At 49.9% G+C, this 24,379-nt stretch overlaps 9 protein-coding genes across 9 annotated transcripts; 4 read left to right on the plus strand and 5 right to left on the minus strand.

Annotated features, from left to right (window-relative positions):
• Positions 1-35: 35 nt before the first annotated feature.
• On the minus strand, positions 36-2,534 carry EDB91DRAFT_1096458 (uncharacterized protein). The gene has a single exon (XM_041317000.1). The coding sequence runs from the start codon at positions 2,414-2,416 to the stop codon at positions 275-277; it is 2,142 nt and encodes a 713-aa protein (XP_041183686.1). The 5' UTR covers positions 2,417-2,534; the 3' UTR covers positions 36-274.
• Positions 2,535-2,626: 92 nt separating this feature from the next.
• EDB91DRAFT_1233767 (glucosyltransferase) lies at positions 2,627-4,454 on the minus strand (the record flags this gene model as incomplete). Its single annotated transcript, XM_041321139.1, has 9 exons — positions 2,627-2,871; positions 2,933-3,075; positions 3,123-3,182; positions 3,240-3,396; positions 3,455-3,583; positions 3,642-3,783; positions 3,850-4,139; positions 4,252-4,294; positions 4,359-4,454. The coding sequence occupies 9 exons, from the start codon at positions 4,452-4,454 to the stop codon at positions 2,627-2,629; spliced, it is 1,305 nt and encodes a 434-aa protein (XP_041183687.1).
• Positions 4,455-4,590: 136 nt separating this feature from the next.
• Positions 4,591-6,112, minus strand: EDB91DRAFT_1276766 (TauD-domain-containing protein; the record flags this gene model as incomplete). Its single annotated transcript, XM_041324664.1, has 6 exons — positions 4,591-4,797; positions 4,857-4,969; positions 5,027-5,427; positions 5,481-5,543; positions 5,614-5,747; positions 5,795-6,112. The coding sequence occupies 6 exons, from the start codon at positions 6,110-6,112 to the stop codon at positions 4,684-4,686; spliced, it is 1,143 nt and encodes a 380-aa protein (XP_041183688.1). The 3' UTR covers positions 4,591-4,683.
• Positions 6,113-7,168: 1,056 nt separating this feature from the next.
• Positions 7,169-10,273, plus strand: EDB91DRAFT_264085 (OPT oligopeptide transporter). The gene is made up of 5 exons (XM_041326642.1): positions 7,169-7,710; positions 7,760-7,902; positions 7,955-8,671; positions 8,722-8,937; positions 8,990-10,273. The coding sequence occupies exons 1-5, from the start codon at positions 7,394-7,396 to the stop codon at positions 10,054-10,056; spliced, it is 2,460 nt and encodes an 819-aa protein (XP_041183689.1). The 5' UTR covers positions 7,169-7,393; the 3' UTR covers positions 10,057-10,273.
• A 55-nt stretch (positions 10,274-10,328) lies between these two features.
• EDB91DRAFT_1214202 (nuclear matrix protein NMP200) lies at positions 10,329-12,252 on the minus strand. The gene is made up of 3 exons (XM_041320792.1): positions 12,017-12,252; positions 11,688-11,904; positions 10,329-11,625 (listed from the first exon to the last, which is right to left on the minus strand). The coding sequence occupies exons 1-3, from the start codon at positions 12,183-12,185 to the stop codon at positions 10,491-10,493; spliced, it is 1,521 nt and encodes a 506-aa protein (XP_041183690.1). The 5' UTR covers positions 12,186-12,252; the 3' UTR covers positions 10,329-10,490.
• A 15-nt stretch (positions 12,253-12,267) lies between these two features.
• On the plus strand, positions 12,268-13,712 carry EDB91DRAFT_1096503 (TPR-like protein). Its single transcript, XM_041317001.1, has 5 exons — positions 12,268-12,400; positions 12,469-12,877; positions 12,929-13,319; positions 13,378-13,451; positions 13,503-13,712. The coding sequence occupies exons 1-5, from the start codon at positions 12,292-12,294 to the stop codon at positions 13,528-13,530; spliced, it is 1,011 nt and encodes a 336-aa protein (XP_041183691.1). The 5' UTR covers positions 12,268-12,291; the 3' UTR covers positions 13,531-13,712.
• Positions 13,477-16,858, minus strand: EDB91DRAFT_1276784 (uncharacterized protein; the record flags this gene model as incomplete). Its single annotated transcript, XM_041324665.1, has 7 exons — positions 13,477-14,151; positions 14,205-14,403; positions 14,454-14,485; positions 14,541-14,724; positions 14,781-14,934; positions 15,559-16,301; positions 16,356-16,858. The coding sequence occupies 7 exons, from the start codon at positions 16,856-16,858 to the stop codon at positions 13,972-13,974; spliced, it is 1,995 nt and encodes a 664-aa protein (XP_041183692.1). The 3' UTR covers positions 13,477-13,971.
• A 165-nt stretch (positions 16,859-17,023) lies between these two features.
• Positions 17,024-19,208, plus strand: EDB91DRAFT_1193551 (pre-mRNA splicing factor). The gene is made up of 7 exons (XM_041320563.1): positions 17,024-17,223; positions 17,280-18,068; positions 18,119-18,382; positions 18,438-18,648; positions 18,712-18,980; positions 19,041-19,085; positions 19,134-19,208. The coding sequence occupies exons 1-7, from the start codon at positions 17,092-17,094 to the stop codon at positions 19,137-19,139; spliced, it is 1,716 nt and encodes a 571-aa protein (XP_041183693.1). The 5' UTR covers positions 17,024-17,091; the 3' UTR covers positions 19,140-19,208.
• Positions 19,209-21,420: 2,212 nt separating this feature from the next.
• EDB91DRAFT_1233774 (MCM2/3/5 family-domain-containing protein) lies at positions 21,421-24,243 on the plus strand (the record flags this gene model as incomplete). The annotated part of the gene is made up of 8 exons (XM_041321140.1): positions 21,421-21,954; positions 21,995-22,201; positions 22,296-22,562; positions 22,615-22,866; positions 22,925-23,419; positions 23,474-23,752; positions 23,826-23,923; positions 24,033-24,243. 8 exons carry the CDS (start codon positions 21,421-21,423, stop codon positions 24,241-24,243), a joined length of 2,343 nt encoding a protein of 780 aa, XP_041183694.1.
• Between the last annotated feature and the right edge of the window lie 136 nt (positions 24,244-24,379).

Genomic DNA, 24,379 nt, shown 5'->3' on the forward strand with positions numbered 1-24,379 from the left:
CCTTCCCCAAGGTTTGGTGCGACAGACAAATAGATATTGGTATGTTCATTACGACTATTCGTAGTAATGGCTAGACAATTGGTACTGTGTGCTATCGGTACACGAGTGTGCTGCTGATGCCTCACGGCGGTAATAATCTAGTCAACGGGCATAGTGAGGTCATCTATGTAGTACAAATTGATCCGAGGAATAGATGAAGGTCATAAGCATAAGTCTGTAACCCGACGTTCAGAAAACTTGCTGCCAAGTCAGATTCTGGTGGCACTCACGTCGCTCAAGCAAGCAGGCCCTGCATCTGCATCTGGCTTTGATCCAGCATAGCCAGGAATACATTCAGCGTCTCGCGGTTCGCACGCAGAAACTCTTGTTCTACCTCCGCCTGCCCTCTGACAGAAGCCCATTCCACTTTAATCTCACGAGCAAGGGAACATACTTCCCATTTTTGTTGCTTCTGATTGAGCAAATCAGCCCACGATGCAGCAGCCTCTTCTTGTCCGCGAGCAAAAGCAGCATCAGTTGCCTGCTCGCCGCGAGCTTCTGCGTGACGCAACTGGTCCTGCAGGGATGCGGTGAAGGCAGCGCGTCCCTCGTCCAGCCTCTCCCTCGCCTCAACGCTTATGCGAAGCTGTTTCTCCAGGAAGGAGACTTGCTTCGCGAGTTCTTCGGTCTCCTGAACACGAGATTGTGTAGCAGCATGCAGCTGCTCCTCCAGGTCCTGCAGACGGGTGAGGCGTTCCTGCGCTGTGTTCTCGGCGGATGCCACTTGTAAACGAAGTAGAGTGACGGTGCCCGAGTCCATAGGAGGGGGAAGCTCCGTGGACGTATCGAACACTTGGTTAAGGTGGTGCATTGCGGGCGATGGCGTAACGTCCGGCAATAAAACCTGGGATATAGACCCATAGCCACCCGGAGATGGCAGAGCAGAGAGACAGGGGCTTTCAGGAACTTCAAGTGCGAGGACACTGACGTTCGGTGAGGGGGTAATTGGCGTAAAGGGCGCCTGAATCTCTGACAGCATTTTCTCCACCTCTTCCTGTCCAATTATCTGTGATCCGTCATGTGCTAATTGTTCCCAAGACATTATTGAACCACGATTTGCGCCATTGGCTTGGGGAGGGCGGAGGCGAGGCGAGCTCTGTGACATCGAAGGTACAGGCGACAGGTAGGAAAGATTCGCCCGTGTAGGAAGGAGTTGTGAGGGGCGTGAGGGCGTTTGAAGTTCTGACTCATGGTTTTGAGGTCGAACAGCCCGAATCCTGGGGATCGCAGGTGTGGGTGCCCCAAGAGGGGCAGCAGGGGCAAGGAGAAGCTCTACATCATCAGCTTCAATGGAGTCTTCGCTGTCTTCCTCCGCAAGCTGCGACAGTGGGGTGGGTGTTGTATCTCTGCCAAGGGTCGCAGCAGAAAGCTGACGAGTGTGATGAGCAAGCGGAGACTCCGGAGCAGGACGACCGGTAGAACGCAGGGGACTGGATGCTTGATTATTTTTCGAGCGTCCGAACCCAAGGCCACTCTTGGAAGGTGTCTGAGGTGAACTCTGCGAGCAGACAGAGCTACGAGACGATGAAGACGATGGAGGCCGTGCAATGTTTGACCTAGACGTAGATGATGTAGCGGTCGTCTTTATGATTTTAGCTGGTCGTGCGGAATCTACCTTGGCAGGCGAGGCCTTCTTCGCTGGTGACGCTTTGTTGGTCTTGGAAGGCGTTGAAGGGGGGGTGAGGTTAGGCAAGTTAACCTTCACCGTAAGTGCTCTATGGGGTAGAGGACTGATCGGCCTCTTAGACTTCTTCTTCTCAAGGGAATGGTTGCCATCGGGAGAGTGGGCATGAGCCTTGTCCTCCTCCTCTGATGTGCTCAGCCGCTTGCGAGTGCCGGCGCGAGCGGGAGATACAGGTTTCTTTGGGAGAACAGACTCTATGAGAGTGGACTTTGGCCGATATTTCGGCAATGCAGAAGATGTGGGCGCAGGAGCGGTTCTTGGGCGTAGCGTAGACGAACGCTTCATGGTAGGACTGATACCAGCAGCATCTAGTACCTTTAGCCCCATATCGTCACAAACTGGAGCGGGTTTGAGGAGACCAGACTGTCTCCTGATACTACGAGTGACTGTCTTTGTGGATGGAGAAGTGTCCTCCTTGGCGTGCCCCGGAATTGGAGACTTTGACTTTGCTGATGCAGTGGCGTTATTAGCTTGGGGGATTGCGCTGGTATTCATAATAGCACTGAGGCGTCTTGAAGAGTCCTTTGACTTCTTCAGGGCTTTCTCATTAGGTTTTTCGCGGTCGCGGGACTCCTTGTTGATTACATCCGCCAAGGCTTTGCCTACTGACGTGAAATTGAGTGACTGTCGGATGGAACTTCGAGTGGTTGGTTTAGAAGGCCGTGATGGCTGGGTACTCGTTTCTGGTGACATTAGGGGAATTAGAGCTGCGTTATGATCTGCACTGTGACTTGTATCCGGGCCCGGGGGTATAGGTTGTTTGGAATGGCTTTTCTAAACTTTTGATTTCTTTCAACTGAACCGAACCAGTCGCGCGCGTGTGGTCTTGTTTGCATCAGTGGGTCCAAATGTATGACTCCTGTCCACTCAAATATATTAACACTACAAAATCGTATTGCCAGATCACCACATAAACCTCCCAACTTCCGCTCGTTCTTTGTACAAGAACACATACGTCGTTGCCATATTTATCATCGCGTACCACAGACCCTCGACAACAACACCATAGGGTTGCACATCCACAACCTGAGCCCTGAGTAGCAAATATGGTACCAGGAAGTATCGCGGTTCCAGTAGTGGTGTAGGCAGCAATGTAGGCAATATTAAAACGGGCAGGATTAAGGTCTGCAACAGCGACTGATCACGGGCTGATGAATGACGTCCAGGGTTAGTGCCATCGATGACTTCTGAATCTATATAACCACTCACCAACACGAACCCACCACGCCCAGGCGCACGCTTGGTACCCTGGAATGAATAGGTAAGGTACTGCCGCATGCAGCATGAATACTCGACGCCAGATATAGAAGGTATAATGGCGGTTATCGGAGAGGATGAATGGGTGATGGATACTGCGTCAAGGTTAGGTTTAGATATCAACCAGTGACAGGAAGCTCACGTGAAACGCTGAATAGTAATCCCCATGAAGATCGATATCATGATAGTCAGAAGCCTTCTCCTGCAGCATGCGATCCATATCAGCATCCACGCGTTCACTCATGATTAACTCCGCCACCTTTTACCCCCAAACATGCGTAAAATGACTTCTGTGGCAATCTTCGATGGTCCGCCTTCACCACAAAGCACAGCCGGCCACCCAATCATTGCTGCAAACGCAACGAAGTAGTACAGCTGCGGTACGTGAAATGAAGGAACGTGATTGGATTTGTCGCCTATACATAACACATTCATCGACGGTTATCTCGATCATTATCCCCGAGAAACACGCACCAAGCACGATGCCGCCATTCCAAATCACAAATCCACCGAAAAGTGCGAGAATCACCGCATAAGGAGTAAACGCGGGGAGTAACTCGGGCAATACTTTGGGGGCACTGGTGATCGATCGAAGAAAGTCACCTGAAAATCGCGATATGAACCCCATGAACATAGGCATCGCAATCATGGTATGACTGACCTGGCCCAGCGCCCAAGGCGGGGGGATCGTGCAGTCCACCATGTCCGCGTTTGAATCGTAGACGCATGAGCTGGCTCGCGGCATACGCGTACAGTACCCAAATGACGTTGTTTTGACGGAAGAAGCAGCTCACAATTCCTAGCTAGTAACACCCCTGTAATTGTAGGTATGCGTTCTAGAAAAACGTAGAGCAGATCAGATCACGTACCAAACCAGCAAACCAGTGCTTGTTCTGCGTTGCAGCCACTACGGTACACAAGACAGAAACAAGGCTTGGCACCTCTGTATAATATAAAAACCCAAAAAACCACGCTATTGGAAAGGTAGACAGAACAAGTGCCTCAATCGAGGGTGCTAATTTTGGTGGGAGGCGGCGTCGTTGATGGAACCCCAGCAATCGCGTGAGGACAAGCGGCAGCGCGAAGAGGGTAAGGGTCGTGGTAAGGCGCAGCAAAGCAAGATTGCATTTGAACATAAAAACCCGGTGCAGCAACACAGCTGAGCAGGTACCTGCGAGATAATTGAGTTGAAACGTGGAAGGGTAGGTGCTTGTGCTCGACGTACAGTCCCGGTGGTGTAGTAATTTTTGGGTCCCAAGTTGACCATTCACCCCTGCAGTAAGCCAATGCTTGCGGAACATGGAAAGGCTCGTCCTATATTATCATCAAGAAGGTGAGCCTGTAGGGTGGCCAACGATATGAAGTTGGACGTATTCACCATGTACGGCTCAGTAACCACGACATTGAACTCCTTCAAAACGGCCACTGCAACACCGCAGTACACCAGGTATAATATTCTCGTGTCCGAAGACATGATTTGCACAGGAAAGATCTAGCAGGCAAGCGTGTGGACAAAATACAGAAACAGGTACTCGCGCGGCGCGCATGCAGTACTAGTCCAATGTCATTTGTTTACTCTTACCAAGAAGTCGCATCATAGATTCATAGTCACGGTATGGTTTCAAATCGCAATATCACAGATCTAATGCATACAAATTAACATAGGCTGCACTCAAGCCTGCCAATCTTCATTCAATGGTCCATTAAGCACTACCGAGTTCAAGGCCTTCCAGAGCAGGAATCGGTCTCTCTGCCTGCGGGGTGATACGTGCTCCGTGACGGCGTTCATTGGACTTTCCATAGTCAACGATGGCAGACTGATGAATCGCGATTGATGTAAGTCCAGCAAGCCAAGATGCTCATATGTTCGACTCACATGTGCAGTGACACGGTTGTCCCAGAGAACGACGGTGCCAGGCTGCCATTTCACTCGGGCTTGAAGGTCCCCGCTCTTATCAACATGATCGTAAAGGAACTTCAAGATAGTCTCTGATCGCAGGCATCTGTCAGCGTCGAGTCGAGATTCCTCGCAGTGATCAAACGCACCAGATTCCTCGCGCTTCAGGCCAACGATACGCGTTGTGAATTGGCGATTGACATACAATGCTTCTTCTCCAGTGACCGGGTGACGCCGCACGAGTGGGTGGACATGCTCCACTGGCTCACGTCTCACGATACCGCCACGCTTGCCTGAGCGCGAGAATTGAGCCTGCTCGACCCCAGAGTGCACCGCGCTGAGTGTGCGCAGGAAGGCGACGAACGAGGGCGAGAGCTTCTTAAGAGTTGATACCTGGGACGTGAACAATGTGTCTCCACCTGTCGTTGGCTGCGAGAGAAGGAAAAACGTTGTGAGCCCGGGGGGCTGCAGCTCGTACGAGACATCGGAGTGCCAGACGGTCGATGTGATGCTATCCTCCCTTTCAAAGTTGAAAGACGAATTTGCATCCCTGAAGCCCACGTTTGGTGAGTTCTTCGGAATAGATACGCTTACACCACTCACCTGTAGACAAGGTGAATTTGCGGGTAATCCTTGGGGTGCCCAGACGTAGGGTGAATGTGCAGCCTGGACGACAAATTAGTCAGAGATCGTCCTCACACTAATTAAGATGCGATTAATCGTGAAGCAGGACCACTTGCCCAATCGAGCGGACAAAGGAGAAGCACGACCAACCTTCCAAAGTGTCGTCCCCACTCTAGGTACGAATTCCGATCCTTTATCTATAAACTCGTGCTGGCCCCTGAAAACCATAAGTCCCCTTCTCGCAACCTTGCAGACAATAAGCTACAATCGTCATATCACGGAAATTGGCATACTTCGAGCGCAAGTTGATCCCTCCCATCACTATCAAGGGTAGCGAGGTTCACACCGTTGACCTCTGTGCCTAGATTGGGTGTCAATTCGACCACGCTGATCGCATTCTTAAGGAATGCACGGGGATCTGCGTGTTTGAGTGCACGGAAGCCTGGATCTTCATGTTTGAAGGGTGCGAGCGGTGGGTACTTCTCAGGTGAGAAATAGGGAAGCAAGTGAGCATAGGAGTATGACTCTGTCTTCTGCTCTTTATCCCCTCCGCGGAGGTTGAGTATTGACGGGGTCTGCGAGACTTCAGTGACTGTTTCAACAGCGGACATACTTACGGCAGTGCACTTTAGACTCAGTGACAGTGAGGTGAGAACGATCTATAACACCGGAATTTCATTTTGTAGCCCCAGTCTTGTATTCGCAATACTGAGCACGAAAGTCGCAATTACCGCGCGTGACGTCTTATATTTTTGATCGAGGAACTAAGGAAGGCCTTTCTGTAGCTACGTGACCAAGTCACCAGACAGGGGATGATTTATTCATATCCAGGCGGGCTTAGACCAGAGTCAGGAAACGCACCGTAACAAATATCTTTCTTCTATCTAGTCTACCTACAGGGGAGACTGGAATGCATACCGGCAAATTATAGTTACATAGCTAATCAGAGAGAACGGCTGGCTTGATAATCTAACTACTATGGAGTTCGACTTGCAGGTGGGCTGCAATGTCTCGTGTATATGTATTCCGACCAAGCACCTTCCCTGTCTTTCGGCAATATCCGTAGTATAATGAAAGCAGCTACTTATCACCCATCCCCACCGCACCTAAGTAAGTACTCTTGTGTGTGATAGGGACAAGCCGACTTGCCAGTGCGCCCACATCACGTGACAGAAATCTCAAGAGATAAGATTAGATAACGCAAAGATAGCGTTTCGGCTAAAGGTTCGGAAGCAAAACGCCTTATTGTGTTTGACCATCGATGAAGTTCGTTCTCGGTCACAACAATAACAGGTCTCACAAGACAATAAGGATCCTTAGGCATCTCGACCTTTCCGGCAGAACGCTCGCATACTATGACCTAACTTAACTCCATGGGTTCCTGGCTCTAGCCACATGGTTTGCTTCATGGCTAGCAATCCATCGCGAGTGCCACTTTGTGGTGGGCTTTGGCTCTTTGCACGATAGATCTTAGCAGAGAACGCTGGTGGCACCTTTCTCCACACTTGTATGACCTAATCAATACAGTGCGTCTAGCTCATATGAGTCACGAACAATTGAATTTTGATGTGCCGATCACCACCCGGCCCTTCTCCCAGCTTTTTGTTTTGCAGTGGACCATGTCAAATTAGGCTTATTGTATGGTGCGCTTCCAGGGCGGAGCTGTGACCATAACTTCTAAAATAGGAGGCGCATCACGTCCACAGTGGAATGGTCGGCAAGCTGTGGACTTTCCGTCCGCGCTCAAAAGGCCAGCATATCTACTAGAATCGGCAGAAATTTATTCTCCCCCCATACTCGCACTGCCCGTTTGCTGAGTCCTCCTTGTCCTCTTTGCCAGCGCTTGCCCTCCCCCCTTGACAGCGCTGCCCCTCCCCTAAATCAGTTTCGACATGGAGCCTAGAGCTTACAGCAGCGCGACGAACATTGTCGCTCTTCAGAACCTTCGCGCCAGAGGCGTGCCCGATGTTCCCGAGGATGTTGACTTTCTCATGGAGCATCTCAACGACCCCAACTTTGACTACCATGCCGAACTTCCCTCTCCCACCTCCTCCACTACTGATGTGTTTGAGCTTGAGCAGAAAAAGGTACCAATGTCAGAGTACTCTGGCGGTGCCTCGGACTTTGATACAGAGTCCCGAGCTGAGTCTACAACGCGCTACTCAACTACTTCGAGAACCACCACGCCTTCGACGTTCGAATACGACGAGTGAGTGCTATGGTGCCTTGCTAGTACCCTTCTGACAGTCATATGATAGCGAATCACCTTACCCTGAAGTTCGAGCTGCTGTCTCCGGCATTGATGACCCAACCATGCACGTGAATACGTTCCGCATGTGGGTGTTGGGTATCTTTTATACCATCCTTATCTCGGCTCTTAATCAGTTTTTCTCTATGCGCTGTAAGTTGACAGTCTCCTCCATCTTGGTTCCGCTTGCTTAAGTCATTCGTAGACCCTTCTATCATTATCACTGGCATTGTCGCTCAGTTGACCGCCCTGCCCCTTGGCAAAGCGATGGAGCGTGTCCTCCCCACCACCCGCTTCAATACCATGGGATACACATGGTCATTCAACCCGGGACCCTTCAACATCAAGGAGCATGTACTCATCACTGTCATGGCGAATGTTGTAGTCAGCGGTGCCTATGCCACCGACATTATCGCGACCCAGAAGGTCTTCTACAACCAGACCCTCAGTATCTCCTATGAACTCTGCCTTGTTCTTTCAACTCAACTCATCGGTTTCTCCATGGGTGGCCTTCTTCGCCAATTCCTTGTCTGGCCAAGTAGCATGATCTGGCCCGGTGCACTTGTCAGCTCCGCCTTATTCAACACTCTACACAAGTCATATGGCAAGCCTGAGCGTCGCCACATCTCCCGGGAGAAATTCTTTTGCATTGCACTGGCATGCAGTTTCGTATGGTACTGGGTACCAGGATACTTGTGGACTGGCTTGAGCATGTTCAACTGGGTCTGCTGGATTGCACCTAACAACGTGGCCGTGAATGCGCTCTTTGGCACGTCCACAGGTCTTGGGATGGGCATTTTCACCTTCGACTGGTCCATGATCTCGTACATTGGAAGCCCCTTGGTGACTCCTTGGTGGTCTGAGGCCAACACCGTCGTTGCCCTTGTGATTTGTTTCTGGATCATTACGCCGATCATCTATTGTATGTCTTCTCCCCTTTTCATTGTGTGATGTGCTAAGGGTATCTCGCAGTCACAAACACGTGGTTCACCGCGTACTTGCCGATTTCGTCTTACTCGACTTTTGACAACACGGGAATGCCCTATAATCCCTCTCAGGTGGTGGCCAATGCCACTTTCAACGTTGCGCAGTACGAGGCTTACTCGCCCGTCTTCATGACGGCAACGATGGCTATTGCATATGGTGTTGCATTCGCCGCCTTCTCTTCAGTGGTTGTGCATACCTTCTGTAAGTTCTTTTCCGATGTGACTGCTGCCTCAGTCTGACAGTGTTGTCGCAGTGTGGTACCGCCGTGACATTGTCCGCCGCTTCAAGAGCAGCCTCAGGGATGAACGTGATGTTCATTCGCGGCTGATGCAGGCATACCCCGAAGTTCCCCAGTGGTGGTATGTCATCCTCGGCCTCGTGATGCTTCTCCTGCTCTTCGTCACGGTGGAGATTTTCCCTACGGAACTCCCCATCTGGGCTATTTGCGTTGCTCTCGGTCTCGCCGCACTGCTCGCGATTCCGGTTGGCATGCTCCAAGCTATTACCAATCAGCAGATTGCCTTGAATGTGATGTTCGAAATGATTGGTGCCTACTTACTCCCTGGAAAACCCGTCGCTGTCATGATCTTCAAAGCTAGCGCATACATGGGTACAAACCAGGCAGTTGGGTTTGCAGGCGACTTGAAGCTTGGTCATTATATGAAGGTGCCCCCTCGTCTCATGTTTACGGCACAAGTCCTCGCCGCCTTCGTCAGTTGCATCGTTGTCACTCTCGTGCAGAACTGGATGTTTGCCAACATTGTGGACATCTGCCAACCTACCCAGCCTCAGTTCTTCGTTTGCCCATCCACTGGCACTTTCGCGAGTGCGTCCCTCCTCTGGGGCAGCATCGGCCCCCACCGTCTCTTCAGCCCGGGTGCCATGTACAGCCCATTGTTGTGGTTCTTTGCCGTCGGTGCCCTTCTTCCAATCCCATTCTACTACCTCGCTCGCCGATTCCCCCTCTCTTACTGGAGATACATCAACATTCCCGTTTTCTTCGCAGGCATTGGCGCCATGCCTCCTGCCAGTGGCATCAACTTTGCGTCTTGGGCAATTGTCGGCTTCATCTTCCAGTGGTTTATGCGCCGCTACCACTTCAGGTGGTGGATGCGCTACAACTACATCCTCTCTGCTGGCCTCGACGCAGGCGTTGCGCTCAGCCTCATCGTCATCTTCTTCGTACTTCAGATGCCGAAAGGTGGAATTACCTTCAACTGGTGGGGTAACACTGTCTGGATGAAGACCGCAGACGCACTGGGCACGCCTCTCTATGTGATGCCTCCCGGACAAACATTTGGCCCTTCGACTTGGTCATGAAAATGTTACATCGGACGGATGACCTTTGTACCAGTATTTGTAAAATCCCCCCCTCCGCACTGCATGACTGAACACGAGATATTACCCACTTCTTTCGTATTACTTATCCGACCACAACACTGTCCTTCACTTCTTATTAGCCATCAATTGTTGCATTACTTTCGCATCTTCGCATTACCATTATTTTCTTCCGGTTCTGGTGACTGCATTAACTCACTTGTACTCATGTACCGATGACACAATGAAACTCTCAATAAGTGTATGGTAAAAACATCGGCTGATTTTTCTGTGGGTCTTGGAACACCAACCTCCCATGTCAGTATTAATCTTCACGTCATTCTCACCATAGTTTTATGTTGCAAACAAAAGCCAGTGCAACGACGCGATGAAATACAGCAGGGATAATATTGATGAGAACAAGAAAAGTCACACACTTATGCAGGCTGACCCCAGATCCTAACCTCCCGTCCGCTCGTAGCCCAGATCTCCTTGCCCTGCTCTCCAAACACCATATCCGACACATCACCCGCCTCCTCAAAACGTACAAGCTCATCCCACGACTTATGAGCAAACACGCGGATGCCTTCGTTGCCCGCCACTCCCAGGAACTGCGCGCTGTAATCGTATACCACCTTGTTGACCTTGAATCCATCCCCGAGCGGAATGGTGTGCGCAGTTTTCATCTTCCTCAGGTCCCAGATGGCAATGGAAGAGGGGCTGTCAGGAGCCAGGAGATGGTAGCCATTCTCTGAGAATGAAAGCGAATTGATGGTGAAAGGCGAGGCGTCTGGTGGTGTGATGTATGCAGCTACTGCACCGGAGCGGACGTCGCATATTTGGATCTTGGATGAAACAGTACCCAGTGCAAGTAGAGCACCATCGGGATGGATTGCAAGGGATGTGAAAGCATCTTCTGCAGGAGCTGACCGGTACACCTGAGCAAAGTTTGAGAGCTCATGGAGTGAATATGTCTTGTCAAGGGAAGACAATGCAACAATGGAGTTTGTAGGATGTACAACGAGGCCAGTGAGTTCTCCCTTGTGCGTCCGAATGGTTGCTTTTGGTATGTACTCGCCAGAAGCGCTATCATGCGCCCATATTTTGGCAATTTTGTCCGCGCCTGCGGACAAGAGCAAAGTGGATTCGCCCTCGTGTTCGCGGAAAGCGACGTGGTTGACCTTCTTCGTGTGACCTTTGAGGGAGACCAACACCTTGTCTGTACTTCTATCATACAGCTGGACGATCCTGTCATTGCCACCCGTAAGGAACTGAGATGAGTTTAGACGGGAAACGGCAAGAGAAGTCATGCCAGCAGGAGAAGCCGAGTGCAACGACGGGATGGTGTGTGTCGCAACGAATGTTTTCACTTCTGCGGCACTCGTATAACCAGCGGGAGCCTTGCGTTTTTTGCGGGTAGCAGAGAGGGTTTGCTGGGTCTCGTCAATCTGGTCTACAATCTCTTTGGGTAGAGCACCTTCCTGAGCACCATTTTCTTCAGCCATTTCCACGTCTTCAGTCGCGCCGTTTGCTGGAGTAATTCCCATAGTCGCCTGGACATTAGCCAGAGCTCTAAAATAGGGGCAGGACGCGTCAGCGTGGTGCAAGAAAGGTGATATTTGTAAAGCGCATACTCTCTGGCAGCATCACGTTCTCTTATGAGGCGGGCAATGACGCGACTGGCTGCATCTTGTGAGTATAGAGCATAACTCAACTCCTGGCGAGTGGAGTTGTACTGTTGCTTCAAGGCGAACAACTCCAATACTACCGCGTCCCACTCATTTTGAAGCATGTGCAGCAGAGCGGGGGTGGAAGTTGCGGCGGGAGGTCGTGGAGGGGCAGCTTTGGGGTCTGGAAACATGGGTTAGCATGTTTGAATTAAATTCTTCGGACTGCAAATAACGACGAAGTGGAAAAAACAACAGCACATACTGCGAGAAAAAAGTGATGAAAAAAAACTCACTGGCTTTGACAGTCAATAGGTCTGACTCCTCGAGTTTCTCCCCCGTCAACGGGTCGGTGCCATTGTCGTTGATATATTTAAGAATCAATCGACGTTCGTAAACATGGCCAGATTTTGCAGACACAACTGGGTCCTGAGGGGGTTCGCCAGAGATACCACAGAAAAACATGACTAGCTATGAACAAAGACGTAGTAGTCTCCGCTTAGCCTCAGCGTCTCGGTTGGAAATGTTTGTTGATCCTTATTTGCGACATAGATCTCCGGATACCACTAACATGGCAGACAAGAAGCAGCAGCTCGTTCTGTCCATAATCGACTTTCTAAACCAATCCATAGACGATGGCACAGTCAAGCAAGACGACAGGGAAGGACTTGAAGTCGCCAGTACGTTTTTGTGTCTTTGTTTGTCTACTTTTGCGTTCTGTGTGGCTCAAGTACACGTATTCACCCAGTTCAATGCATCGGCGAGGCATTTGGTGTCGATCCATCGGACGACAAGCAACGGGAACGTCTAAGCATTAAACCAGCGAAGCTGCAAACCATATTCGACGTGTTCTTGAAGACAAGAAGCAAAGTAGGACCCTCGTCAGCACCCACCACACCCTCTGCCCCTTCAACAGAAGACAAGGCTAAGGCTGAGAAACTCAAGCAGACGGGAAATACCCGCATGACAGCTAAGAAGTATGACGAAGCCATTGACGCGTACACTAAAGCCATCGCGCTCGACTCTACCAATCCTGTCTATTACTCTAACAGAGCAGCTGCATACGCTAGCAAAGGCGACCATGCATCTGCAATCCTCGATTCTGAAAAAGCCATTGAAGTCGATCCCACGTTCGTCAAGGCATACTCTCGTCTAGGGTAACTATCAACTACGCATTTCTATGTGATTCGATCTCATTCCAACGTTAGAAACGCGCACTACACCTTGGGAGACTACAAAGCTGCCGCTTCCGCATTCAAAAAGGGAGTTGAGCTCGACCCTACGAACGCCAACCTCAAATCTGGTTTACAAAATGCCACGGACCGTATTCCTTCTGAAGATGATGACGACGATGGTCCACCGCCACTCGTGCCTGAAGGTGACATCCCGATGTCAAATGTATCTTCAAACGCACGCGGTGATGCAGGTGCAGGTGGACTCGGTGGTATGGCAGACATATTCCGCAACATGGGTGGTGCAGGCGGCATGCCCGACCTCGCTGGCCTCATGAACAACCCTATGATGATGCAAATGGCGCAACAGATGATGGCGAATGGCGGAATGGAGAGGCTTATGTCGAATCCAAATGTCGCTAACATGGTGAGCGCCATCCCTCTCTTTAATATTCCCAAGTAGCCATTCTGATCGCATTTATCAGATGAATCGCATGCAATCTGGCGGGACCACGCCATCTATGGAAGAAATTATGGCAGATCCAGAGTTGAGGAATATGTACGTGGACCTCTAAACATGCCGTGTAAACTTAAGCTTACCTTACCGCAGCGCCAGCCAATTTGGAACTGGACGGTGATTGAAGTGGGTCCCGGGCATGTTTGGGTTTGGAACAAGTAGCTTACACCGAGCATTGGTATCAGAAGATCAATCACTTGTACGGAATGGATTCATTGTGACTTTACTACACCCTCGCGATTGTGCATGTCGTCAGCTCGACCAGAAAATACAATTAATGGTGGTGGTATCACCACCAAATTACATATAGCAATTATAAAAGTACGCGGTGAAATATCAGCGATGCAAACGAATGTATGTTTAAGCCGTAAAAACCGACAGCAAAGTGCAAAGATAAGGCAAATGAGAGCAATAAAGATACACTTAATAATTCAACAAACGAAAAAGACGATACCAATCCAATGAACAGGGCTAGAATAAGTTAGAGGAAGTGGCAATTATGAGATCAGTAGAATATTGATGCGATTCCGGTCCACGATGATTTTAATCAGGGACCCACGCATTATGCGGATACATGTCGAGGAGGGTAGCTCTGCGAGGAGTCGGAAGGGGGAAGAGGAGTATGGATTTGTGTCTCAGAAGGTTGAGAGCCGGAACCATCCTTCCGCATCTTCTCGGTCAATTTGCGGCTCAGGGCCGGAGGCACCAGATCCAACTGAACCGGGAGATCTGGAGGGTGTCCCTAACGAATCCGGATAAACTCAGGCTCGGCATTTCACGGAAAGATAAACTTACGTGAGTTAAATGATAACGAAGTCCGCTCAGTTGCTTGTACCGATTCGGACAACCATGATGCGGGCAAGAATATTGCTTTTTTGTCTTATCATCGCCTTCGCCAGTAGATGAGGATACCTCCACAGATGGCACGCTGAGACCATCGATGTAAGAGGTGACGAAAGTTGACACAATAGCGTGTTGGAAGTGTGCCTTCGATCTAGATTATAGTTAGAATTTCCGGCGAAGACAGCATACGTAGTTCCGTACATTTGCAAATGGTACTGCAATCCATTAATACTCTGTCGAACAACTGTCAACACTGGTTCCTACAACTTCGGGGCCGAAAAGACGCACCTTCCAAGTTTTGCCGCAACCTTCTAGACCACATCTGTACGGCCTCTCTCCACCGGCATCTTCTGGATGCGCGCTCTTGTTGTGATCCGAAAGGCCTCGCGAAGTAGTGTAGCAAGCAAGGGAATTTGCCGCGGTCGACGGCCAACAGCTTTCGTGACCACACGCATATGGTTTTATAGAGGGACTAACAAATGACACCGTGTTAGTCGATTGCGTCACCTTCATGAGAACATGACCTACTCATGCGTAGCGGGTAAGTCAGAGGATAGCCTCAGAGGAGTCTGAATATCAGCACGCTTTCGTATGATTGAAGGCCGTGGCCGTGCAGTCGGACGAGGATTGGGATCGTCAGGATTCGGTGACGAAGTATCCGGTGGTGGGCCGCGTTTGGCAACTGATCCGATGGCCTTGGGAATCACATTGGCGGTGCGTAGATGTGTGTACGTGGATGGAGTGAACGACACTGAAGGCTGGGCGGATGGTGCAGGATGGAAGTTGGGTGAGACTGTGGGTGGTGGACCTGTATCAACAACAGGCATAGGAGCCCGATGCACGCCAAGCTCGGGTTCGTTCGGTAGTGGATGAAATTGAGTCTGCAATTGTCCTTTGAGTCGAGGTTGATAATAGTCCCCACAAGCTTCAGGTGGTGTGGTGACGGGTTGTGACAATGAGCTGATGTCTTGGTGTGCTGGCACCACGTGTTCAGAGGGCGGATAGTACTGGTTGCAGGGTTTCTGGCCGATAGGCGAAATGGGGGAACACATGTCCGATGATGATGGAGATGGGTAATACTCGCGGTGAACACTGGAGACGGTGGGTGAATCGGGCGATGACATTACAAAGTGCTGGACATCGTGCTCGAGCTGTTGGCAATGATGGGCCGCATAGTAGTTGTCAGTTGCCTCGTGGATTGGGCCTAATCCTGAAGGCACTAGTGAGACGGAAGGACCCTGAGAAGTGGTTGGATGAGGATAACACGGGTCTCGGGAGAGTTGTGATGAAGAAGTCTCTCCATCACGGATCAATTGATTATGGCACTCGTGATGATGAGACGCAGGAGTATAATACTCTGATCCACGTTGAGCAGGAACGGGTGTGTGAGATGGTGTAGGTGTGGGAGCGACGCTTCGCTGGATATTGTCATACTGCCGTCGAGCATCGTGGCCTTCGTACACATGGTGATGTCCCGGTTGGGCGTAGTCCGTAGCTCGTGTGGTGTTGACGAGAGATGGATCGAGGACTACCCCATAGTCGAAAACCGCGGGCGTATTGTCGGCCGGCGGAACGGAGGCAATAGGAAGCGGGGCGGCGTGAGTTTCCCCATTCTGGTAAGAGCCGCTAGGGGCCGCGGTACTTTTTTCATACCTGGTTGCAAGAGAATGTGGACATGACAAGGCCGAACTTAAAGATGAAGACGAATAATGAAATGGGGGCGGAATATTGACAACGTGCTGTATCGACTGTGGATGGGAAACTGAAGAGGGTTCTATACTGCCCAGTAATCCCACGTCATTGTGAGACCTCACGTGGTTATGGTGTTGCCCAGATGCTGGGGAAGGTGCTCCTTCAAAACGAGATGAATTTCCGTCCCAATACTGTCTGGGGTCGAGCATGGGTGGAGTTGGCCAAGGTGGGAGATCAGGGTACGTTGATATTGGACTTGATGGTTCTGAAGACATAGTCAAAGACGGTTTTAAAACCACGACACTCCGAGGGTCGGGTAAAGGCAAGGCGGGCCTTTTACGCTCAAGAAGTCTCCACCTGGGGGAAAACGGGTATGAGCTACGTGAGAACAAAGTACGGGAGAAACAGCACCTGTTACGGCAAGCCAATCCGCTGCGCTGTAACTCCTGGCCGACTTGACCCCATCGCCCAGCCAAACGAGAGTACGCGTCGAAGAGTTTGTCGTCCTCTTCCTTGGACCATTCATCACGTCTGAGAGAAGGGTCGAGTGCCTCACGATAGCGTTTTGAACAGGCGTCGTCGGTACGACCAGGTATATGTCGGGCGATAACAGCCCACTTTATTGAATGAACTTTGTAGAGCTCCAAAAGTAGATGATCTTCCTCTGGTGTCCAGGGAGATTTCTTCACGTTCGGTGATAGGGAATGGAGCCATCGCTGTTTTTGAATGTATTGGGAGAACTGAATTGGGATTATGAGATCAATACTCGCCTTCCTGCAGGCTTTATTGGTCCTTTCCGGGACACAGTGGGCTACAGCTTTCCAGTTGTCGGACTCGCCATGAATTGCGACGGCGTTAGCGAGGAGACGGTCTTCTTCAGCAGACCATGGCCGACCGAGTATGCGCTCGGACATGATATAAAATTTAAGTAAGAAAGATAATAGGATGAAGTAAGAAAGAAAGTGCTCGAGGGGTTTACTGAAGGCCTCGAGGAAAGAAGGCCGGCATAACTTTGAATCAATTGGACAATCCAATAAAATTAAAAACTCCAATCATCCAAATGTCTCACTTCTTTTAGGAAGTTATTTACCACGCCCTTCTTCCTTTGCTTGTACACCAGTAGTACTACTACTGTCAACGTTTCATCATGTCTGCTTATTCTTCAGACGAGGACAATATCAATGATGTCTTTGGCTTATCCAAACTACCTGCCAATAAAAAACCGCGCACGTTTCAGGACAAGCTCGTGTCTGATGCTGCGCCTCATGTTCTCGCTGAAGTGAGTCCCTTGCACAGTTCATTTATTTAACATATCACTGACCACGCCGCCCGTAGGACCCTCTAAATCAAACCTCGCTGGTTACTCGGCCGACAGACACGCAGATGAACGTAAATATTCCATACAGCGACATGATGTTACCGCTCCAAGGTCCCGAGAATCCATTTGGTGATTCAAACCGGTTCATCAATCAGAATGCACTCGCGGGCCATGTGGAAGAACAATCTATGTCAGACCATGCATTCAACGCACAGCATCTCACGCACTCCATCCTTGGCTACTCGGTCAATCCCTCAATCGATCCAAACGCTCCCTCTATTCTCGGTTCAGTCGAGAAAGCCCGCGAAAATGGCTTTGCAACGATTGATACCCTGCGAGCGACCAGTTCCCAGAAAAAGGAGTTGAAAAGAAAGAGAAAGAACAAGGGAGATCTTGATGTGGTAGACGGCGAGGGCGCGTATGTTGGACCTTGGGCTGCCTGGGACGGGGAAGAGGAGATTGGGTTCTTGGATGGTGTTGAGGACATCGGTGATCAGCCACAGGAGGAGGAAGAGCCTGAGCCGACAGTTCTAAAGAAGAAGGCAAAACCAAAGCCCGGCGCCTATGGCCAAGAAACTTCTGTCTTCCATGGCAAGTCTATGACCGACTACCAGGGCCGAACGTATATGCATGCACCACTGTCGGAAGCGCCTCACATCTCCAATGAGGCAGGCTCCCAAGAGACATTTATTCCGAAGACATGTATCCATACCTGGACCGGCCACACGCAAGGCGTCTCGGTCATACGATTATTCCCTGAAACTGGCCATCTCCTTCTTAGCGGGTCTATGGACACAAAAATAAAGGTACGCTAAACATACTTTTCTTCGTTCGTAAATTGACTTGCTACCTCCAGCTGTGGGATGTGTATACTCATGGAAATTGCTTGAGGACTTTCCATGGTCACGTACAGGCTGTCAAGGATGTCACATTCTCCAATGACGGCAGGAAATTCCTGTCATGCGGATATGACCGCCAAATGAAACTATGGGATACCGAGACTGGTCAATGTCTCAAGCGGTTCAGTAATGGCAAGACTCCTTACGTTGTGCGTTTCCATCCGGACGAAGACAAACAACACATATTCCTCGCTGGTATGTCGGATAAAAAGATCATCCAGGTACGTTCTTCCGTCTGTCGCGGGCTAAATCTGACCATTGAATCTGACCGTGCAGTATGACATGAACTCTGGGGAGATTACCCAGGAGTATGACCAACACTTGGGTCCCGTCAACACTATCACTTTCGTCGACGAGAACCGACGCTTTGTCACGACCTCGGACGACAAGACCATTCGTGCTTGGGATTACGATATCCCAGTCGTGATCAAGTACATCGCGGAACCTCATATGCACTCGATGCCAGCAGTAACGCTTCACCCTTCAAGTACGTTTCATTTTCCCCTATGCCAACCACTGATCCAACATATCTTCCTTGTTGTATTTGTAGAGAAATACTTCGCCGCACAATCATTAGACAATCAAATTCTTATCTACAGTACGGATAATTTCCGCCAAAACAGGAAGAAAAGGTTCGCAGGACACTCCGTGGCTGGGTATGCTTGCCAAGTTGGGTTCTCCCCAGACGGCAAGTGGATAAGCAGTGGTGATGGTGAAGGGAACGTGGTCTTCTGGGACTGGAAGACCGGGCGTATCAAATCCAGGCTACAGGCACACTCCAAAGTTGTGATTGCACATGAGTGGCTACCACATGAGTCGGTAAGTTCCCGCGGTTTGCTTGCTTCGCTACCGATGTTGACCACTTATATATGTACGCAGTCCAAAGTTGTAACGGCCTCGTGGGATGGCCTGATAAAGCTATGGGTACGTTCATCTCCGATTCAGATCGACGTATTCTGACGCTCAGTTTAGGACTGAGTATTTTCGTACTCGCATTGATTGTATTCTGTACGCATAGTAGTCTCATGACATCATATTTTTTGCTTGAACGGTGGCGCCGTGTAAGTCACGCACTCGCGCATATACTTGGGCCGCGGCGCAATCTGGGGCTCATGCCATTACATCGGACCGGCAGATACTTAGCATGAATCTGGTGATTGCATACGACCAGGAACCTGTGGCTGACCGCTGTGCGTGCGACCGGAGCAAGACTGATGGAAAATTGCAGGTTTAGAAATTGGAAACATTGATAACAAGTTTTTTCGATTCTTGGAACCGACAGAACTGCTTCCACTGGTCTGGTGCAGTTCATCGACGTATGCGGATAATCGAGACTCCTATCACCGTCGTGGCCAGAGGTAAGGGAGACAGTCATTAGGGCCCGTTTGGCAACCCCCCGTTTTCGTATTGTATGGTTTGTGTTTATGTAGCTTCGCCTAAACCATAAGTGGCACACGTCAGAGTGGCCGTGATACTTCAAGCTTTACCATCAAAATGAAACGGACTCAGACGAACAAAAAAAGGACTGTTGCCGAATGACCGGGCTCTTAAAGGCCCTTAAGCTATGTGCTTCGTTATTGTGGTTGAGTGATTTGATGGAATATTGTGCGTTATCCGACAGGCTCTGTGACGAAGAGGAGTGGACTGGCCCTTCAACATGATGCTTGTGCATCCCAAGGGAAAGGGGGTTCTCCTATGAGCCCACGTATTCAACAAGTTTGCTATATCAAGTTCTCGCATGCGGGGCTTCGTGTGAAGGGGAGTAACTATCTTTATAGTTTGAATTTAAAGCTGAGCGTGTCGCGTCATGATTGCAGCGGGATATAGTTAGCTTCCATCCCAAGGGACTTGGCCCCCTGCATCATGATGCATCCCAGTCGGTGAGATTTAATAAACTAAAAACTCGTGTACTACGCCGCTCTCAGTTCCGCGTCGAGGCTGTACGTTACTCAACGTTGATTGGGACATTGCATACGCAATAGATTCCAACGAATTGGCGCAGATGCGGCTGATCCGAGATTCTGTTCGCCTTGCACAGTTATTTTATATGTAAGTGCTGAAAACCTTGCTTGATGTTCCTGAACCGAATGAATGAGCCTGGCGGCCGTAGAGGGACGGTTCCTGAGACCGGGAGAATGTTGACCGCGTGGATCATCTAACCTATATCTCGTCATATCCTTTTTTCTCATACCTCTGAGTTCTCCGCATCACATAAAAGCACCTCGTTTAAACTGTCATTCCTTTAAACAGGTATACCTCATGCTCTCTCCCAAGTGGTATATCGCTTTCATCCTGGCTTGTATTATACAAGTATCTTTTGCCCTACCAGTGCGTCATTTATTATCCTAATAGCATCTGGCGCCTAGAACTGATCCCTCTTGATAGATGGCAAAACTTGCGGCTAGGGACCCTATAGGTGTAAGAACAAATCTATATCATTCAATCTATGTTTCAAACTGACGATCTGGACCTACAGACTGGCCCTGTTGCAGATCAATTTGGTGGAGGGGGGGCCAATGGCGGTGGGGCCGACTGGTGAAACACTTCATTTTGTCACGTAAGTTTGTATATTCTGCACCGTAACTTCACCTTAAAATACTCTTTAGTATCCTTCTTCTCCATCTCTCCAGCGTTTTATGTGCTCAAAAACTTGGTGACACGTCCCATACCGCTCATCACCGCACCACACTGCCACACCACATCGCCTTTTTTCTGGCGGCGCACCATGTCTGATCTTATCCTTTCAACTTCTTTTGCGTTTACACCAGCGTCCCTATCGTAATCTCACACTCGTTTTTATACCTAACTTGCGTATTCCAATGGTGGAAGCCGCGAAGCTGCTTTGTATTCAAACATGTATTCCACCGGTTTTCCTCTTACGAAATAGCTACTTAGCTCGATTAGTTTGCTTTAGGCACATACGTGCTCGCCTTCTACTTTCACATAAAGGGTTTTGTCTTGATTGATGATTGTTTTTTTTCTTCTTCTCAACGAATACACGACTTGGCACCATCGATATTCATTGAATGAGCTCGTGCCTTGCAACTTGTGATCAACCAATACACCGTACAAGCTCCGTTTCCGTACTTCTTCAATTTCGAATTGTCATCTGATAGACTCTATGTAGTTCTCATCGGAGCAAAGCCGATAGGCTACTATGTCTCAAGGTTAAGGGCAGGCGTAGTCGCGTCAAAGAGCGTGTTTTGCACGCGTCAACTTTTAATTCTAATTCACGTCTACATCTCACTCGTTGGTCACCATGTCGATGCTCGACGAGCCTGTTCCTCAAGATGATCTTATGCGCGACAGAACGCGTATATTCGAGGAATTCCTCATTTCAGATTCCCCAATTTACAATTACAGAGACGATATCGCGCGCATGCTGCGTACAGATCAAACTCGTCTTATAGTCAACATCGATGATCTCCGCGACTATAACAGAGAATTCGCAGATGGCTTGCTCAAGCAGCCCATCGACTTTCTTCCCGCATTTGATGACGCCCTCGTCAATATCATCACTCAAGTCCATGACACCGAAAAACACGAACTCGAGGGAAAGAGCTATCGCGTCGGCTTCAGTGGATCCTTTGGTGACCATCATGTCAGCCCGCGCACCCTCAAATCAGAACATCTTGGCAAGATGATCTCCTTAGAGGGTATCATCACCCGTTGCTCACTCGTCCGCCCAAAAATGCTTAAATCCGTTCACTATTGCCCCGAAACCAAACTCTTTCACGCGCGCGAGTACCGTGACGCGACTACGTCAACATCAAATTTACCACCGACCTCCACTGTCACGCCTCAGCAGGATGATGATGGTCATCCCTCTCCAGATGGAGTATGGCCACTGTGTCTTCCGAGATCACCAGCGTATCAGCATCCAGGAGATGCCCGAACGTGCTCCGGCCGGCCAGCTACCTCGTAGTACGGATATTATACTTGATGATGATCTGGTAGACAAATGCAAAGCTGGTGATCGTGTTCAACTGGTTGGCTTCTATCGAAGCGTAGGAGGTGGCTCAAGTGGTGCCTTCAAGTACGTTTCCTTTTTTCCTTCAAAAATACCACTCATTTTTCGATTGTCCGACAGATCCCTAATTCTCGCAAACAACATCAATCTCCTTTCCTTCCAAGATCGGAGGCGGTATTGCACAAACACCGTTGACTGATACTGATATTCGGCAAATCAACCAGCTTTCTAAACGACGCGACATCTTCCGCCTTCTTTCGCAGTCTCTTGCCCCGTCCATTTATGGCCACGATAAAATCAAGGAAGCTATCCTTTTGCTCCTGCTGGGTGGTGCGGAAAAGAATCTACCTAATGGTACCCATATCCGTGGTGATATCAACATGCTCATGGTCGGCGACCCGTCGACCGCAAAGTCGCAACTACTTCGCTTTGTGTTGGGCACTGCCCCACTCGCTATTGCTACTACCGGACGTGGAAGCTCAGGGTGTCGGTTTAACGGCGGCCGTTACCACTGATCGCGATACCGGCGAGCGAAGGCTCGAAGCAGGCGCGATGGTTCTTGCAGATCGCGGCGTCGTTTGTATAGATGAATTTGACAAGATGTCAGATATCGATCGTGTGGCAATCCATGAAGTGATGGAACAACAGACTGTCACCATCGCGAAAGCCGGTATCCATACCAGTTTAAATGCGCGGTGCAGCGTTGTTGCCGCTGCAAACCCGATCTATGGCCAAGTGCGTCAACCTACGTGCAGTTTTTTAGATTTTGTAGTCTGACTACGTTATTTGCTAGTATGATATCCACAAGGATCCCCATAAGAATATTGCACTACCCGATTCCCTTCTTTCGCGTTTTGATCTTCTCTTCATTGTCACCGATGATGTTGATGAAGAACGAGACCGCAGAATTGCAGATCACGTACTGCGAATGCACCGCTACTTACCGCCCGGAATTGAAGATGGCACTCCTGTGCATGACAACTTATCACAGCCGCTTACAATTGACGGACCTGGTGTACAATCCACAGAGGTGGATGGTGGGGTGGAGACCAACCCTTTCGAGAAATACGATCCTCTGCTGCATGTTGGCTTGACGGCAGCGAAGTCACGAACACGAAGAGGCAAGCAGGTGAAGACAGAGGTGTTGAGTATCGCCTTCATCAAAAAATATATTCAGTATGCAAAGAGCAAGCCTGCACCAGTTCTCACGAAGGGTGCTGCCAACCACATTGTGAATGTCTACGCCAACCTTCGCAATGAGGATGAGGGTCAAACCAATAGAAAGAAGGTATTTTTCTTCTTCCGTCTCGACCCTGCCCCGTGTTTAATTGTCCATATCTAGACTGCACCTCTAACGGCACGTACACTGGAAACTCTCATTCGTCTATCTACGGCCCACGCCAAGGCACGTCTCTCTACCAAAGTCGAGTCCGAGGATGCTCGTGCGGCAGAGGAGATTATGCGGTATGCACTTTACAAGGAAGTTGCCAAGCGTCAGCGGCAAAAGAAGAAGAAACGCAAACTTAATCGCACGGGAGCAACCGTTGGGAGGGATGAAGAAGACTCACAGGATAGTTCCGATGACGACGACGAAGATGAGGGTGAAGATGAACAACCCGATGTCCCTAAACGCATGAGTATGCCTCCTCAAGAACCGACCTGACAAACAACCTGCGAATGATCACAGTAGTCAGGACACATTGTGGAATGACAGCAGCCAGGATCTTCTAATGGATACGGTACCAACGGCTGCTGCGGGGCCATCACAGGGGGGCGGTGTACGTCCAGAAAGGTGAGCGTCACATTCTCTTCGTGCTCCCACGTCCCGAGGTCATCAGGACCGTAACCTGAAGAGTATAATTCTGACTCGTTTTCTCGCACGCGCGTTTTTGTTTCGACAGGCTACAGCTCTTCCGTGCACGGCTAGCGAATATCTTCTCTACACGCCTCCAAGACGAGGAACAGGTTTTCTTGGCGGAACTTGTAGAAATGATCAACGAGGGTCTACCCACGGGTGCATTGTTTGGGACAGCCGAAGCCACCGCAGTGTGTCAGGTCATGTCGGATGCAGATGAGCTCATGATCAGTGAAGGGATCGTCTATAAGGTCTAATACCACTGCGGTGGCCCGACTGTGCGTTGTACTGCATGCGGCAGACTGCATTCTCCATCTTTTCGCTTTCCTTGCTTATCGTCTTATTGTTGTACCGTGTTCCCTCCTTGTACTGATAGCTGAGACTGGAGATATT

Source organism: Suillus paluster, assembly GCF_016628075.1.
Source record: "Suillus paluster strain FC165 chromosome Unknown EDB91scaffold_2, whole genome shotgun sequence".
In the NCBI taxonomy this organism is placed as follows: Eukaryota; Fungi; Basidiomycota; class Agaricomycetes; order Boletales; family Suillaceae; genus Suillus; species Suillus paluster.